Source organism: Camelina sativa, chromosome 16 (genome assembly GCF_030686135.1).
Source record: "Camelina sativa cultivar CO46 ecotype springtype chromosome 16, ASM3068613v1".
In the NCBI taxonomy this organism is placed as follows: Eukaryota; Viridiplantae; Streptophyta; class Magnoliopsida; order Brassicales; family Brassicaceae; genus Camelina; species Camelina sativa.
Window position 1 is genome coordinate 1,933,909 of NC_141895.1, and position 15,926 is coordinate 1,949,834.

General features: G+C 36.1%; 2 protein-coding genes, 2 non-coding genes and 1 pseudogene across 9 annotated transcripts; 2 read left to right on the forward strand and 3 right to left on the reverse strand.

Moving 5' to 3' along the window:
• Positions 1 to 74: 74 nt before the first annotated feature.
• Positions 75 to 3,621, forward strand: LOC104749346 (cysteine protease ATG4b). Of its 4 annotated transcripts, XM_087490978.1 has the most exons (11): positions 103 to 294; positions 510 to 584; positions 914 to 978; positions 1,070 to 1,444; positions 1,516 to 1,601; positions 1,676 to 1,726; positions 1,844 to 2,223; positions 2,463 to 2,601; positions 2,848 to 2,903; positions 2,996 to 3,066; positions 3,241 to 3,621. In XM_087490978.1, the coding sequence occupies exons 4-11, from the start codon at positions 1,237 to 1,239 to the stop codon at positions 3,423 to 3,425; spliced, it is 1,176 nt and encodes a 391-aa protein (XP_087347104.1). In that variant the 5' UTR covers positions 103 to 294; positions 510 to 584; positions 914 to 978; positions 1,070 to 1,236; the 3' UTR covers positions 3,426 to 3,621. The 4 variants fall into 4 exon arrangements, with proteins under 4 accessions (XP_087347101.1, XP_087347102.1, XP_087347103.1 ...); XM_087490976.1 differs by having other exon boundaries at positions 91 to 294; positions 914 to 1,444; XM_087490977.1 differs by lacking the exon at positions 510 to 584 and having other exon boundaries at positions 91 to 294.
• LOC104749345 (F-box/kelch-repeat protein SKIP20 pseudogene) lies at positions 3,546 to 4,913 on the reverse strand (annotated as a pseudogene). Its single transcript, XR_015584193.1, has one exon. The product of XR_015584193.1 is annotated as an F-box/kelch-repeat protein SKIP20 pseudogene (transcript).
• A 5,723-nt stretch (positions 4,914 to 10,636) lies between these two features.
• TRNAD-GUC (transfer RNA aspartic acid (anticodon GUC)) lies at positions 10,637 to 10,708 on the forward strand. Its single transcript has one exon. It is a non-coding gene; the product is annotated as a tRNA-Asp (tRNA).
• Positions 10,709 to 10,755: 47 nt separating this feature from the next.
• TRNAV-AAC (transfer RNA valine (anticodon AAC)) lies at positions 10,756 to 10,829 on the reverse strand. The gene has a single exon. It is a non-coding gene; the product is annotated as a tRNA-Val (tRNA).
• Positions 10,830 to 11,128: 299 nt separating this feature from the next.
• LOC104749347 (guanosine nucleotide diphosphate dissociation inhibitor 2) lies at positions 11,129 to 14,745 on the reverse strand. Of its 2 annotated transcripts, XM_010470955.3 has the most exons (12): positions 14,443 to 14,745; positions 13,856 to 14,002; positions 13,658 to 13,765; positions 13,389 to 13,561; positions 13,181 to 13,292; positions 13,004 to 13,084; positions 12,833 to 12,895; positions 12,607 to 12,708; positions 12,186 to 12,310; positions 11,663 to 11,873; positions 11,501 to 11,575; positions 11,129 to 11,389 (listed from the first exon to the last, which is right to left on the reverse strand). In XM_010470955.3, the coding sequence occupies exons 1-12, from the start codon at positions 14,527 to 14,529 to the stop codon at positions 11,339 to 11,341; spliced, it is 1,335 nt and encodes a 444-aa protein (XP_010469257.1). In that variant the 5' UTR covers positions 14,530 to 14,745; the 3' UTR covers positions 11,129 to 11,338. The 2 variants fall into 2 exon arrangements, with proteins under 2 accessions (XP_010469257.1, XP_087347105.1); XM_087490979.1 differs by having other exon boundaries at positions 11,501 to 11,873; positions 14,443 to 14,704.
• Positions 14,746 to 15,926: the final 1,181 nt, after the last annotated feature.

The following is a 15,926-nucleotide window of genomic DNA, read 5'->3' on the forward strand; positions in this document are numbered from 1 at the left end:
GAAATGGGTTGTGTGTTTCTTTGATTATGGTAATTCACTCTTTTAATTATTATTTTTTTATTTATATCAAAAATGTAATCATCCATATTCGAAGCTTAAGATAATTACGTAATTACGTAAAAGAAAAGAGGAGAGAGAGAGAGAGAGAGGACGAAATTTTATTTCTTGAGGGTAACACGAAATCGTTCTTCGGCAATTCAAACTTCGTCTCCCTCAATTCGCACTCTCGCTCTCGTCTTCGTCGCCGGAGGTCTTATCTCCGTCGTATCTAGTCAGCGTAAACGATTTTATCAGGTGATCCATCTTTATACTCTGCTAGAAATTCGAAAAGTTGTCGTTCTCTTCGGATCGGATTATGAAACTCTGTGCGTTTGTTCAGTGGTTAATCGAGCTCATATTCTTGTTCCTTTTGATCCTTCTGCTTCTTTTTATTCTTTTTTTTTTTGTGTATGCGAGAATTGAGTTACCAAATTTATAGTTGACTGATTGATCAATTGTGATTACTGTAGATCCGCCAGGGGAAAATTGCGTCAGCGGTCTTGAGTTATTGCATGTTTTGGTCTCGAATTTGTATAATTTTTTTGGTAGATTGTTCAATTTTGGGATTTTGCTTATCGGATTCGAGCACCTTTGACGCTTTTATCGTAATTGTTGTGTTTATTAGATTCTCTTTGATTCCTAAATTCGAATTAAGAAAGATTTGGGGCATATTGAAATGGGGTGTAATAGTGAGTCAGAACAAACTTAGGGATCAAAGTTCTGGGCTGATATAAACCTGTTGAATTATGGGATAATAGAAGATATAATCCTTGAGGGGATTGTTGTGCTTTAGCTTACTTTGTGAACGAAATTGTTAGAGCTAAGTCGGTTCAATGTTAACTTGATCTATATTTTTTTTTATCTCTTATTGCAGACAAAGGTAGATTCTCTGGGTTTTTTTGAGAGACAGATATGTTGCATGTGGTGTTTAATGTCTAGGTAATGAAGGCTATATGTGATAGATTTGTTCCTTCGAATTGTTCTTCATCAAGCACAGGTGAAAAGCGTGATATATCCCGGACATCTCTAGTTTCAGATTCAGCATCTAGTGATAACAATTCAAACTTGACGTTATGCCCGGATGTGGTTGCATCTTCCTCCCCCGTTTCTCAACAGTCTAAGGAAGCTTCAACTTCCGAGCATAAGCCAGATTGCACCACACATAACGGTTGGACAGTAATTTTAAAAACAGCTTCTATGGCTAGTGGGGCAATTAGGAGATTTCAAGAGCGTGTATTAGGGCCGAGTAGGACCGGTATTTCCAGCAGTACAAGTGAGATATGGCTCCTGGGTGTCTGTTATAAAATCTCAGACGGTGAATCCTCAGAAGAAGCAGATTCTGGTCATGTCTTGACTGCATTCGGACAAGATTTTTCATCCTTAATACTAATGACATATCGTAGAGGTTTGTATATTCACGTCAAACTCGAGCAAGCATAAATTTTTTCACAAATTACTCACTAAGTTAGTTTACAGGTTTTGAGCCTATTGGCGACACAGCTTATACTAGTGATGTTAACTGGGGTTGCATGCTTCGAAGCAGCCAGATGCTCTTTGCACAGGTATGCTTATTACTATTGTAGCTTGAGAATTCAAAACTTTACACGTATGTTCTAAATTTCCAGATCTTTAACAGGCATTGCTATTCCAAAGGCTGGGAAGGTCTTGGAGGAAAAAGGAATCTGAGGTTAGTTAAATGTGATATCCACTCTATGCCTTAACTACTGATTATACAATATAAGGAGCATAGATCTGGTTTCTCATGAGTCCAGTTTAAGTTAGCTTGTTTGGTTTAAAAATGCAGCCCCCTGAAGAGGAATACTTAGGGATATTAGAACTTTTTGGTGATTCTGAGGCTTCAGCATTCTCGATTCACAATCTTATACTAGCTGGAGAATCTTATGGCCTGGCTGCTGGGTCATGGGTAGGACCATATGCTGTTTGTCGATCATGGGAATCATTAATTCGGAAGAAAAGAGAAGAAACTGATGTTAAAAATAAGTCGTTTTCCATGGCTGTTCATATCGTTTCTGGCAGTGAAGATGGAGAGAGAGGTGGAGCTCCAATTCTCTGTATTGAAGATGTCACCAAAACTTGTGTGGAATTCTCAGAAGGAGAAACTGAGTGGTCGCCAATTCTTCTCTTGGTGCCACTGGTTCTCGGGCTTGACAAAGTGAACCCCAGGTTTGTGATTTTATCAAACTGATTGCTAGGCGATATGTACTATAGATGTCATGAATTCAACTTTTCGTCTTCCTCAGAAGATGTTCCATTTGTCTAAGGAAAAATTGATGGCTTGTAATTACATACACTCATTAATCTACATATACACTATGGAGAGGATATGATGACAGCAGAGTTTGAGTGACGTACTATCAAATTTGGCTAAATCTTTTCTGAAAAGACTATTATTTTGTTGCTAGGTACCTTCCATCTTTGATAGCCACTTTCACTTTCCCTCAAAGCCTCGGCATTTTGGGCGGCAAACCAGGTGCATCAACTTACATAGTTGGAGTTCAAGAAGACAAAGGCTTCTACCTTGATCCGCACGATGTTCAACAGGTTTTCTTCAACACTCCTTATAAATCCTTTCATAAAAACAAACAAGAATTACTTTAGTGTTTTACATCTGGCACGTTTTGATTTGAGGTTTCAGACATTTAAGGTGGTCCATATTTTCCTTAGATTGTCCCCATCACATTCATTCATTAATCGTCTAATTAGTTTGGGGACTGATATTACTCAGTCCATGTGCTTCATTTGACATTTCAGTGTCACTGATTGAGCCTTATCGGTAATGGTTGATAGGTAGTAACAGTCAACAAGGAAAATAGAGATGTTGACACATCGTCTTACCATTGCAAGTGAGTTTGATTGATTATTTTGCCTTATTTGGTGTTCTGTCCCTACATGATTCATACTTCTTATTCCTACTAAATATGGTTCTGTGGTTCAGTACACCCCGGTATGTTCCGCTGGAATCACTTGACCCCTCACTAGCTCTCGGATTCTATTGCCCTGACAAAGGTATTAACTAGTTTTTAAGGATAGACAGGATTCTGTTTACGGTTGGCTTTGTTTTTTAGTTATTATAGAAATTGAATCCAATCAGTCTATAAACAAATTCGTTTAAGCCATTTCCAGTTTGATTTGATACTTTGTTGCTGCTTTACACTGATATCTCTTCCAACTTTGTATCAGCTGATTTTGATGATTTCTGTATCCGAGCAACAAAGCTAGCTGGAGAATCCAATGGCGCTCCTCTCTTCACTGTTACTCAATCCCACAGAAGGAATGACTGCGGAATTGCAGAAAGCAGCAGCATAGTGACATCTACAGAGTTCTCTGGTGAGGAGGAACATGAAGATGACTGGCAATTACTTTGAACACTTTTTTTTTTTTTTTACTTAGCCATTCTTTTTCATCATTGTGTGACTTTGTTCAATTATCAAAAATACCATTCTTTTTACATCGATACTAAGATTTGATGATGTTGTATAAAATAATGAAGAACCCAAACCCCTTTTGTTATCTGTATTAATAACTATTTTAAGTATTAACGTTGACTTTCTTAAGTCAAAAGTATTTTAGACATAGATTGAAGAATAAGAAAAAGGAAGACTCGAAAAACCAGAGGGAGTGTTGACGTTGATCCACTTCCCGCCATTCTTCTCCGCCGTCGTCGCCTTCACCATCATCGTCCCACTTTCTTCACCGCCACCGCCAATCATTGCCACCGCTTGGCCACTCAAGCTTCCTGCGAAAACCGACGTCATCGTCGTCACCGGGAGCCTAATCGTCTCCATAACAACTTTCCATTTCATCGAATCATCCTCGGTTTCCCAACGAGCCTGACTCTGTCTCTCGCTGTCAATAAAACACCATAACCTACAACAACCTCTGAAATCCCCGGCGGGTTCAGCAGCAGCCGAGGCGGTGGCGGTGCGACCTCTCGGGCTTAAATCAGGAAACGGCCAGACATTTTCGATTACAGACCAGGAATTCGAGACCGGATCGTAAATCTCGCCGTCGGATCGGAACTGGCCTTGCGTCTCCGTTCCGTAACCGCTCAACACGCAAAATCCAAGATCCGTCGCCATCGAAAACCCGTGGCACTCGTCTCTTCCTTCCGTCATCGGAGGAAGCGTCGTCCACTCGTCTTTCTCAACATCGTACACTTCAGCCGATCGGAGAGCGTTCTTCTGATCATCATGACCTCCGGCGACGTAAACCTTCCTCGAACCAACAGACGCGCAGGCGAAGAACGATCTCGCGGCCGACATCGGTTTCCCTCTTCTCCACCTCCTTCCGCTTCCTTCTCCGGCGAAGAAATCCAAAACGAAGACATCTCTCACAGGCTGCAACGTCTCCGGATCCCAACCGCCGATCAAAAGCACCTTCCCAGCGCCCTGAACCGCAACGCACTCGCAGAACAGAGGAATCCGCTCAGGAATCGCGACGCGGTGCCACGTGTCAAGCGTCGCGTTATAAACGCTTAAACCGTAAAGTGGCGTCCCAGTCACACGCGGTTGCTGCTGGTGGTGCTGAATCATCATCATCATCTGAGACTCGCTTCCTTCTTCTTCTTCTTCCTCTTTCTTCTTCTCACCACCACAGTCATCATCAATCATCACCGTCGGTGATGGAGTCAGAGGCTGAACAAGACAGAGAAGAGACTCGGCTTTCCCGAAACTGATCCTTTCCTTGTTGAAAGAAGAACCGGAGATAACACATTTCCATGAACGGCAAACGTGTTTCATGGAAGAATGAAACTCAAAAGGAACCCTAACTAAACACTCCATAGCTAATTCCTCAGGTAATCCGGGGATTAAATCTCCTTTAATCCAACCTGATTTCTTCTTTGACACTCCCATTATTAAACTAATTTTAAGTAACAACAACTTTAAGCTTACAAGAGACTTAAAAAAAAAGAAGCTTCTTGAAACAACAAGATTCTATGATTTTGATATAAATCGGAAACTGTAAAAGACACTCAAGAAGATGTGATTGGGGGTAAAGATAAGTGTTGGGCAGAGGGTTTTTATAGCAAAGGGAGGAGATAAGACGGTCCCTAGATGATAATTATCATCTTTTCTTTTTTTTTTCAGTAAAAAATAAAATAAATAAGTATCATCATTTCTTTATTCTTGATATTTTCCGAAAACAGACAACAAAAAAATACAACACTAAATTTAAAACACTAGACAGATCTATTAAAACTGTTCAGTGAATATGCATCACACAATAAAATAAAAATATATATATAGTAATCCAGAAAAACGATAAATGTAAAAGCATTTACTAAGTTGACGAAAATTGGCAATTTTATGTTTTGTTATTATGTGAAATTACAAATCCTTCGATAATATATTTTTCCCAAGACTAAGGGTAATAATAATAATAATTCATTTCTTCCAAATAAATGAGTAAAGGAGGAGGAGGACCACGCAATATTCATCCAAAAATTATATATTCGTTTTTCTTCTTTTTTAGAGTTATATGTGAAGAAAAAATGCCGTGAGGATTTGATTCACTCGGAAAAATCGTACGAGAAGTATCAAAAATAATGTTATTATTAATTAGATAAATAATTGGGGTTCTAGAAGAAAGAAGTCCATGTGGATACGATGACTTATCTTCCTTCTTATCCGGAAGATCAACAATACGGTGACACATGGACCATAGCACCGTCGTCCTCTTCCAAAAATAAATATCATCTAATAACCATCTTCAATAATGTATCTATCCAAAAATTTTAATATCAGTTACCCTTAAACGAATTAACGATTTTTTTTGTGAAAGTTTGACAGTGACGTAATTCTCATTTGTAAGAGCTTTAGATATCCTCGAGGTTTTAACTTTTTATAACAAGTACCACTTCAGTTAAGTTTAACTAGTTTAGTTCTAATTATACCATGGATGCATGTAACTAACAATTACTATTACTACTATTCGTCGAGTAGTACTACTGTCCATTAAAAAATAATATAATTTTTTGTTTCTGAGCAAGAAATAATTTGATGGCAATTGACAAGAACCAAATCATTGTTGTTTTTTCTTTCTCTCGAAGAACCGTTCGCCCTAGCCGTCACACAAGAATTTTTCTCTGATGGTCAATGATGGGTAACTTCTAAGCATCATCGTCGGTTCCAGTTTTCTTATCGTTTTAGGTGGTCCGTGTTTGTCTTCCTAGCCTTGTCAATCCTAAGCTTCGTCGTCTCCACCCTTTGTCCCTTCCTCTCGATGATGATAGTCCAGTCAGGCGTGGTAACTAGCTCGGAGGACTGGTGGCCGATTGTTGATGTTCGAAAGTGGATCTATTCCCCGGTGGCTCCCTCTCGTCCCTCCGATCTGGTCATGGAGGTTTCAGGTTCCCGATCTGGTTATAATGTCTCGACATTCTAGCTCATCAGCTCTGTTCTCGTTTGATTGTGAGTCAGTGGTGACTTGTCGCATGTTCCGGTTGCTTTCAAGTTGGTCCTGAAGAGCTTTTTCTTGCATTTTGTTGGCTTTGCGGTGGATCTGTCTCGTGTGAAGCTTGTTTTTAGCCAGCTTCTTGTATCTCGACTTCGCTTTTAAGGTCTCTTTGGTTTTGCGACAACGGCCTCATTGTTTTTGGGTTCCTCTTCCTTTGGTTGTGTTGAGTGACTTGGCTTTGGTTTTATGTTGTTTGATCGCTTAAGGTTTTCTCTAGTTAGGACAGTCTAATCGTTGGTTTAGGCTAGATCTTTGGATTTAGAGGTCCTTAATCTACGGGTTGTCCTTTTTGTGCAATCCGGTATCAGCTCTTTTGTGGCTTCTCTTCTTTGATTTGGTTGTTAGCCTGGTTGACTTGTTCTGCTTCGGTAATCTGTTTTGGATTTTGCTTGTGGTTAGTCTCTGTTTGCCTTTCCATGGCTGAGTATTCAATCGGGTTCCTCTTATTGCAATTGTGGATGGTACATTTTACCCTCTTGTTTGGGTTTCTTTCGGTTTTGCTAGAATGTTGGTTTGGTCGTCTTCCTTGAGCTAGTGCGTTCATCTTCCTTCGTCAAATTATCTGTCAGGTTCCGCGATTCGTTCTACTTCAACTCGCCTTCTTCGTGGTTATCTTGTTTGGGCTTATTTGGGACTCTACCATTAGTGAATACTTCATGTTCCGTAGTTTGTTTTTTTCTGTATAAATTTTCCACGTTTGTGTGTAGTTTCCTTCTTTTGGGCTTTAGTTTTTAGGGATGTCTCTTTTTCCTCCAGCTTAGTGTTTCAAAAACGCATCCCACTCTTGTAGTTTACAATCGCATTTTATAATGAAAATCTTGAGACGGAAAAAAAAAAAAAAAAAGACAAGAACCAAAGAAATTGTTCTATTATTGTTTTTAAAAAAATACCCCGAAAAAAATCGATGGCGGAATAAAGTGACAATGAATAGTATTATCCAAAAATGCAATCAATGAGCTAGGAACATTTATAGGAATCGTAAGGGTGTTGTGTGTGAGTGACATTAAAGGGTGTCTAGATATGCTCCATTTCTGCAAATCACACTATAACTCCTACCCATCTGCCGACCTTTTTTTTTTTTTTCCTTTTTTTCTCTCGTGTCAAAAATTCCATCAAGATACGTCTCTTACTATTATTACAAACGTATCTAATTGGAACGGGTTTCTCTAATGCCCTGTTTTAAACCTGTTCATGAAGCTTTCTAGTAGTATAACTTTGTATCTGAATTGGTTACATACATTCTCGTTTTATTATGGGATCTGTTTTAGTCTTTTGAGAACTATGCATTTCTTTATTATAGACTTCATTTATATTAACATTTTTGAAGTACATTTTATGTTATGTCCTTTTAGTTTTGTTTATTTAAAAAGTTATTTACAATATTAACCTCTAAAATTTTTCCATAACTAACATTACTCTAGATTTTGGTTCCTAAATATTTTACATTTTCCATTCCAACTAAAAAATAACATTAATCAATATAGAAATGGAAACTATTATACATTTAACCACACATTCTGTTGTGTTTTGAAAATATCTAAATCACTCGCAAACAAAGAAAACAACAATTTGATTCCCATTTAGTTTTCTAAAATCTGTGAGTTTTGATTCTTAACGTAAGAAAAACTTATATTGACATTTATTTAAATATCATAATTAACATATATAAACTTAATAAAAATGTTAATTATTATGAATATGTAAAATTAAAAAAGTCTAAAATACTATATAATGTGGTTATATAGTAGATGAGTTATAAAAATGACATGTTGAAATTAATAAAATATTATTAAATTTGTGTTAGCACGGGTTAAATCCTCACTTAATTATTTATCAATACTACTAATATTAGAATATTTGACATAAAATCAAGTTGATTTAACTAATATTGTATAAAATAATTAAATCATTAGGAAAAATATGACTTAATCACATCGTATAAATTACTTATTATATATTTAGATCCCTTAGTTTTTGTTATAATAATTAAAAATCAAAATAGAATATCAAACACTAAAAAACAAACTAAATATAACAAACAAATGGTCATGAAGTGTGTTGCGGGTTAAAAACAATATAAATATTCAGCTGCACAATAATCGGAAAATTTAGTTATTATTCTACTTACAAAAAAATCCAATATTTAACAAATAGATACAATATAAAATATAAATTATAATAAAAATTATATGTCCGCGGTGTATCGCAGGTTAAAATCTAGTTCTTATAACATTATTTTTGATTTGAGATGTATATATCTAATCCTTGTTATGTACTAGTATAGTAGTATAGATAACAAAGTTGACCGTAAAAAAAAAATAATAATAATACTATAAGATTCGAGAAAATTGGTTTTCAATCAAATGAGCATTCAAACATATTTCAAAGTAATAAACCTTCGCTTCTTGTTCTCAGATAAAACTTTCACTTCTAAATAGTATTATAACAGTTCCGATTTTAACAAAACATTTTACTAAAACGGTATTAATGGTCTATAATCAATGGCTCAATAATAGTATGAAATTATGAAGTAACTTTGAAATGAACATAACCCAAAAATATAAGAATATTAGAACTGAAATATTAAAACTAGCTCGTTAAAGAATCTTGATTCATTTCTCCAAGACAAATTTTGATGAAAGAAAGGATTGAAAACGCCTCACAAAATGTTGTTTTAGTGTTCGCTGATAAATTCTATTTATAATTCTTCGTCGAAAACGATTATAGCATGAGAATGACAAGAGATTATATATTGACATTGTAACCATTCGGGAAAATAATTAATTGTAGCAAAAACAAACAAAAATTGATTTGTATGCATAAAATAAAGAAAAATACGAAAAATGAGCTGTGTGCCTTCTAGAAGACCATTGATATATCTTTTCGTAATTTTCGCCTTTAAGGCTGGAAAACAAACGAGTGCGTATTACTCCCCTACGCTTGAAATCTCTCATGCCTTTTTGGCTTTTTCAATTTAAACAATTTTAGCATTACTTGAACAATATTTAGTTAAATTGGTGAATCATTTTTATTTTTGCTAAAAGGTAAACAGCATATATAGAAATGAATGTATTGGAATGTAAGTCCAAACAATTAGTTAGTTCCTGGTCAAAAAAAAAGCTTTAAAAGCCAGACTTCAAATAATTGATGGAAATGTTCATTGTATTTTGAATAGTTAGCGTGGTGTTCGTTGTATCTGTAGGGCATATTCGTATTACTCTTCATACTCTCGCTTTGTCACTTCTTTTGAATTGTAAAGGGTTTCTAAATATAGCACAAGTGCTGAAAAGGGCACTAAACCATTATTAATCAAATCACACTAGCTGATCAACTTACGTCGAGAATTTAAAAAGAGTTTTTTATCGAAGCTAGGCAAACACACATGCACACACACACAAAAATAATAATAATAAAAGCAAAAAGATATTAAAAAAACATTGGCAAATGTATCGAATAAAACTTGTTTAATTTATAAAGAGCTTTTTACCGAACACAAAACAAAAAGAAGTAAGAGTTTGTTTGTCTTTTATGTCAACGAAGATTACATGCATGAGCAAAAGAGTAAATAAAACGTTCGCAAATGCAAATATGAAATAGAAGAGCACCTTGCAAAATGTTTGTGTGAAGCTAAAAGACCCATGAGATTACAAGTCCCTTTCTTATTCGTTTTGACATGCATAGAAGTTACACGTAGTGTGGCCATGATTGATGCCATATTTTTGATACCCAAAACTTTTTTTTTTGAGTGAACTAATGAAAGACAAATCAAATATAATATCAGAAATATTATAAATCGTCAAGATTCGTGCTTACACTATAGATGACAACAACATTTTTTTTTTCAAATTTTCTTTTAAATGTTCCAAACTAATATGATTGGATTAGCTAGTAGCTACTGTCATAAGCATGTGTTAGCGGAAAAGACAATGACAATTTCCTTTTATTTAACCTGAAGGGAATTTACTCCAAGGCCATAAATATATTTAGCCACCCAGTCTAGGAGTTACAAACTGGAAATTGTTTTCTTTTGCTTGTCTTTGAGACTTTGACTTCGTTTGCTATTGGTATATGAAAGTATGAAACGATTAGCTTTACGTATTTATAAAAGTAAACAACAAAGGTCGTTGTAGTATAGTGGTAAGTATTCCCGCCTGTCACGCGGGTGACCCGGGTTCGATCCCCGGCAACGGCGTTAATTTTGTTTTATTTCAAACAAACATATTCTTCTAAAAGTACTAATGGCTTCGCCCGGGTTCGAACCGGAGACCTTCAGTGTGTTAGACTGACGTGATAACCAACTACACCACGAAACCCTTTTGCTCTTACAATCAGGGGGAATATTAATCAACCAAAAACGTTTACATCCACATATCGATCAACTAGAGTTCCATCTCCACCTCAATCTGGTACGAAAGCTGAATCGTTTTCTGAATAAATAAATTCGAATTTGGATGAACCATTATTATTTTTTAAATGAAATAATATCAACCCATATAAAATAAAATTATTAAGGGAGACGAGGTTAACCGACAAGCTGTAGTTGGTAAAACACAGCTTCATTCTAATATCTCCAAGAGGACCCAAAAGGAGAAATGTAAGCAGCTGAAAAGACTTGAGATTTAAAGAGCATTTATAAGTCTTTAACCGAGGAATCCAACATTAAAAGGAGACACAAGGTCGTTAGTTGCTAAACATGAAAGATAGGTATGATTCTGTTTTCAAACCGACAAAAAAAAAAAAAAAAAACCAAAACAACAACCCAAAAGCAAGAGTCAGGAAAAGAGAAAAACAAGCATAAGAAAAATAACTAGAGAGAGATTCCTCATTCCTCAGCAGCGCTTGCTGCACTCAGATCGACACTTAGGTCCAGTTGCTGCAACATAAGAAAACACACAAAATTGACGCCAAAGATGTAAAAGAAACCCGAGATTTTTATCTTCCATGGCATCAACATATATCCATTGAGAATTTCAGAACATTTTACCTTTCCAGTGATTAGGGTATACATGTTCAACACATCCGCAACAGTTGTCTCAAAGTGTGTTGTAGCATCATAGCTCTGTGAGGACAAGGAAAGGGTTAAATACTTGGACACGATCCAACTTAAAGAAGACCACCATAGAAAGTAAAGATGGGTCTCGCTCACCGTTGAAATAAAGCAGTTGTCCAAAGCAGGCTCATTGACAGGCTCGTATCTATCATACATGTCGAAGAATATCTCATCAACAGGACCCAACAGATCGGTACCAGGCTTTAGTTCGGTCTGAGGGTTATCAGTCTCTGCATCTGTAGACACAAATGCGATGAACTTTCCCTTGGGAGCAACGTTGTGGGAGTACGAACAACAGAAGACATACCTGTCAGTGTGTAGAGGTTCAAAACATCAGACCCAACAAATAAATAGCAAGAGAATGATTACAAATGGCGAAACAAACATCACTGTATTTTCACATATGGCAAATTATTCTGTGTGTGCGTGTACAATTTAAGCTGTGGTTCCAAATAAACGAACTTTATATATCCAGTTACATGTATGAAGGAAAATCTTATAGCACGCTTATATTCAGATAGAGCTTAGGTACCAGAGGATTTAAAAAAAAAACATATGCACCAGGCCTTTCACTTCCTTTCAGTCACTGGCTTATCGAGGTAAAGGCAAAAAAACTTACATATCCGATTTGCGGGCCAACTGTTTCTGAGGTATGATGACCTGGACTGAGTGAGAATCGTTGGTGTTTGGAATCGGGTGGCTCATAATTGCAATGGCCCGAGCAACCCTGCCAATCTTCCTAACCTGTTTAAATGTGATTAATCATCATATTAGGAGACATTCCAAACGAATATGATATCCAAAAAATGAACATATTTTCAAGAAGTTCTGACCAAGACCACAGTCTAGTTAGCACGAAGAGAAGAACTGAATATGTAAATGAATATAAAAATCATGGAAAATCAACCAGCATAATGAACAGACCGTAGGTCCAGCAAGGAAAATCAAACAGGTATGTAATTTACAAACGGTCCTGGATCAGTATGGACACATTTAGATCATAATCGAAAATTTAAACATGCTAATAACTGCAATATTACCTTGTTTGGCAGGTAGGAAGGGTCACACACAACCTTTTTGCATTTGGCAGTCTCTCCCTCAGATGTTACACCAGTAACCTTACCTTCCTCGTCAAACTCTACCTGGCAAAGGAATAACATTGCTGTAAATGAGTACAGCGTCCCTCCAATACAATCTCACACCCCATTCCCCTCTTGCAGAATTTGCACCACAAGACAAACAGAGAGCTGTAATGATGAGTAATACCTTGCACTCAGGTTTGTTCAACATATATGTCCCACCATAGACAGCACTAAGTCGTGCAAATGCCTGAACAAAGAGAAGAGATAGAGAGAAGTCACAGAAGGATTAAGAAATAATCATTTAAAACTAAAAAAAATCAAGCAACGAAGGCCAAGATCGAAATGACAGAAAAACCTGAGGTAGTTCTCCCAACCCATAGAGAGGATAAATATATGGAGAGGTTCCTTGAAAACGTGCAAGAGATTCCGCATAGAGCTAACATGCCATGTAAACAAAGAAAGTCAACTTAACTGCTTCAGACCAAAATGTAGAGATTTTAAGACAAGAGAGACAATTCTGAAAAAAGATCACCTTCATTCTCATCACAGTGTCGAAGGCGGGTTGATGAAGATGTTGGTCATTCGTGTGAAGTGCCACTGCGTGACCAATAAAGTCAATAGTGTTGTCATCAAGGCCAAATTTCCTGCCAAAGTGTCACATAAAATGGTCAGCCATGCATAATCTTAATTGAATGTCAGTAACACCATAAACGCTAGAAGGAATTAGAACATCGGCTTACGCAATCAGTTCCTTTGTTGTAACTCTGGTCAAATCCATTCCATTGTGTGTTTTCGGGTCCTTCTCATCGTACTCCTGAACAAAACTGAAAAACTTGCCAGCTCGACGTTTCTCAAATATACCCATGAGAGGAGATTTCAGGGCCTCCATAGGAGTAGCTGGCACCTTTTGAACCTGTGGGAAATTTTTCATCAACAGTTAAAAAAAGATTATCATAGTATAATGATTTTGTAAAATGCAGCAACCGATACATCAATGAAAAGCTTGTACCTTTCCTTTAACGAAAACGTAGCTACCATCAACAGCTTTGAAGGAGAGATACTTTGTAACATCAGTATGAATAAGAGTACGAACAAGCTTGCCATTTCCCATCATAAACTGGACACAATGATGGCATTGAGAGACAAGAGTTAGAAAGTGTCACTGATAAAATAAGCATAAAAACAAAACGATGGTAAGATATAATACCTTAGGCATCATGTCAACATTGTAATCCCGGCTTGCACCTAAGTGCTCAGGAGCCTTCTCTTCTCCCCTAAACTTCTTCCAAAGCTGGTTGAGATTGAGCGATGTTGATTCTCCACCGTAGTAGTCATTCCTGTCCATGTGAAGCACCTACTCGAGATAATCCAGAACAAAACACAACACTATCAGCCGACTATAACAATGACTTGTTAAGAAAACACCAAATGCATCAAAACATCAGATCATGAGTAAAATAACCAAGAGGTCAATTCAAACATGAAACATCAGATCGCATGATCAACAAAAGTCACCTATTTCTCAAGTCATTATTACAGAGCAAACAAATCATCTCCTAACTAAAAACTCATTACATACAAAAAAATTGAAAAAAATCGAGCTCAGAATATACAATCGGAGATCTAATATCGGGCCGAGATCCGTTCATCGTGGATCGAATAACGTAGAAGATTTGAATCCGGATCAATACAATTAAACCAAAAAAAATCAATCATGAATTCAGAAAAGAGGATTATTAAAAAACAAAAAAAAAAAAAAACGAGATACGAATCGAGAGGAAAGAGGATCGAGACCTTGACACCATCGACGGAAAGGAGACCGCTGAGGATACACTCCTTGAGACCAGTGCCGAGAACGATAACCTCGTACTCTTCATCCATGGCTGGCTGATTCCGAAAGGTTCGTTCGTAGAGCAGACGAGAGAAAGAAGAGATCGGTGAATATGAGTTGTGAGATCGTTCTAGAGTAACCAAGTTTGTGTCTATTAGAAGAAAAAAAAAAAGATGCCTTGTTTGTGGAATGGGTAATTAAGGTTTCGATGGCATAACTGTAATTACGAATAACCAGATGTCGTCCAATCATATTTTTAAATAAATAACCCGGATCTACTAACACTTTAACTAAACTAAAAGCCAATTTGTCCCAAAAAAAAAATCACTAATAAATAATTGTAGAAAATTTCTTACACTTACACTACAATTTTTCATATTTTTAATTAGTGAAATACCTTCAAATCTTCAATTAAATGTTTTTTTGGTCGACACCGTAATTATTGTTTTACTAAAAGCCTAAAAGTGATATTTGTAATGGAAGTTTCCAAATACTTATATGTATAAACCAAAATTCTATATCCAGGAAGTTATGAATTTTTTTAGAATTTGATCCAAAGAATAAAGTAAAATATGCCAAAAGGTAAAAAAATATTGGCATTTTTATAAAAGTGATGAGATGTAGGTACTAGCGAGGATAGATAAACAAAGCTTACAAATTTTATATTTGCAAAATTCTGAACTCCCCAACTTGTTTATCAGGTTTGTCCGTAAGCAACTCACTTAAATTACAAGTTACAAGTTCTTTTCGTATATTACATTAACAATAAAAATAGAGGAACAAAGGATAGCATTATTAAAATCGAGGTGATGAGATAACAACAATTTTGTTAACTACTTGTAATAATAGATTTCAAAAGTAAATCATCTCCTGATTGATGTTGATACTAATAATTTTTAATATAAGTTTGTATTGTATTTTTTGGCAAGCTTACACGCATTATGTATGTTTTAAGGACTTTAATTAATGAAATAATTGATTGTGGGTCTTCTTCGTTCAATAAAATAAACCATGTTAAATTAGCATCTAGTAGTATTGCATCATCATCCATTGAACACTTAACTACTGGTGTAGTTTATATATGTTTACCGTCCATGATTGAAACGCGTTAACTAGTACTAATTGATAAAAGAAAGCAAACAAAAAAAAAACACACACAGAGACTTTAAACTAAATACAAATGCTTCATTTCATTCCAAATTGACGTAACGTTTTGTTTTTTCTTACCGGCAATTAATCCATCTAATTTCATTAGATAATACGTTTAGACGTTACAAGTTGTTCCAGAACAATACAACGTGACTAATGTGACTGTCTCCAACCAGAGCTGTCTTGGAGTGACTTATAACGAGTATTCGAACCTTCACAAAGTGACTAATGTGACGCCTAAACTAGCTAACCTCTTTGCTTAGCTTGTTGCAAACTTGCAATACCATCCGTAAAGCTT

Excerpts from the sequence above, each read along its gene's own strand:
- LOC104749346 (XM_087490975.1), top strand. The coding sequence starts at position 982 with ATGAAGGCTATATGTGATAGATTTGTTCCTTCGAATTGTTCTTCATCA. Across the intron at positions 1,727-1,843 it reads GGAGGAAAAAGGAATCTGAG|CCCCCTGAAGAGGAATACTT; the intron begins GTTAGTTAAATG and ends TTAAAAATGCAG. Across the intron at positions 2,602-2,847 it reads ATCCGCACGATGTTCAACAG|GTAGTAACAGTCAACAAGGA; the intron begins GTTTTCTTCAAC and ends AATGGTTGATAG.
- LOC104749347 (XM_087490979.1), bottom strand. The coding sequence starts at position 14,529 with ATGGATGAAGAGTACGAGGTTATCGTTCTCGGCACTGGTCTCAAGGAG. Across the intron at positions 12,709-12,832 it reads TGAACAAACCTGAGTGCAAG|GTAGAGTTTGACGAGGAAGG; the intron begins GTATTACTCATC and ends TTCCTTTGCCAG. Across the intron at positions 12,311-12,606 it reads CTTCCTACCTGCCAAACAAG|GTTAGGAAGATTGGCAGGGT; the intron begins GTAATATTGCAG and ends ACATTTAAACAG.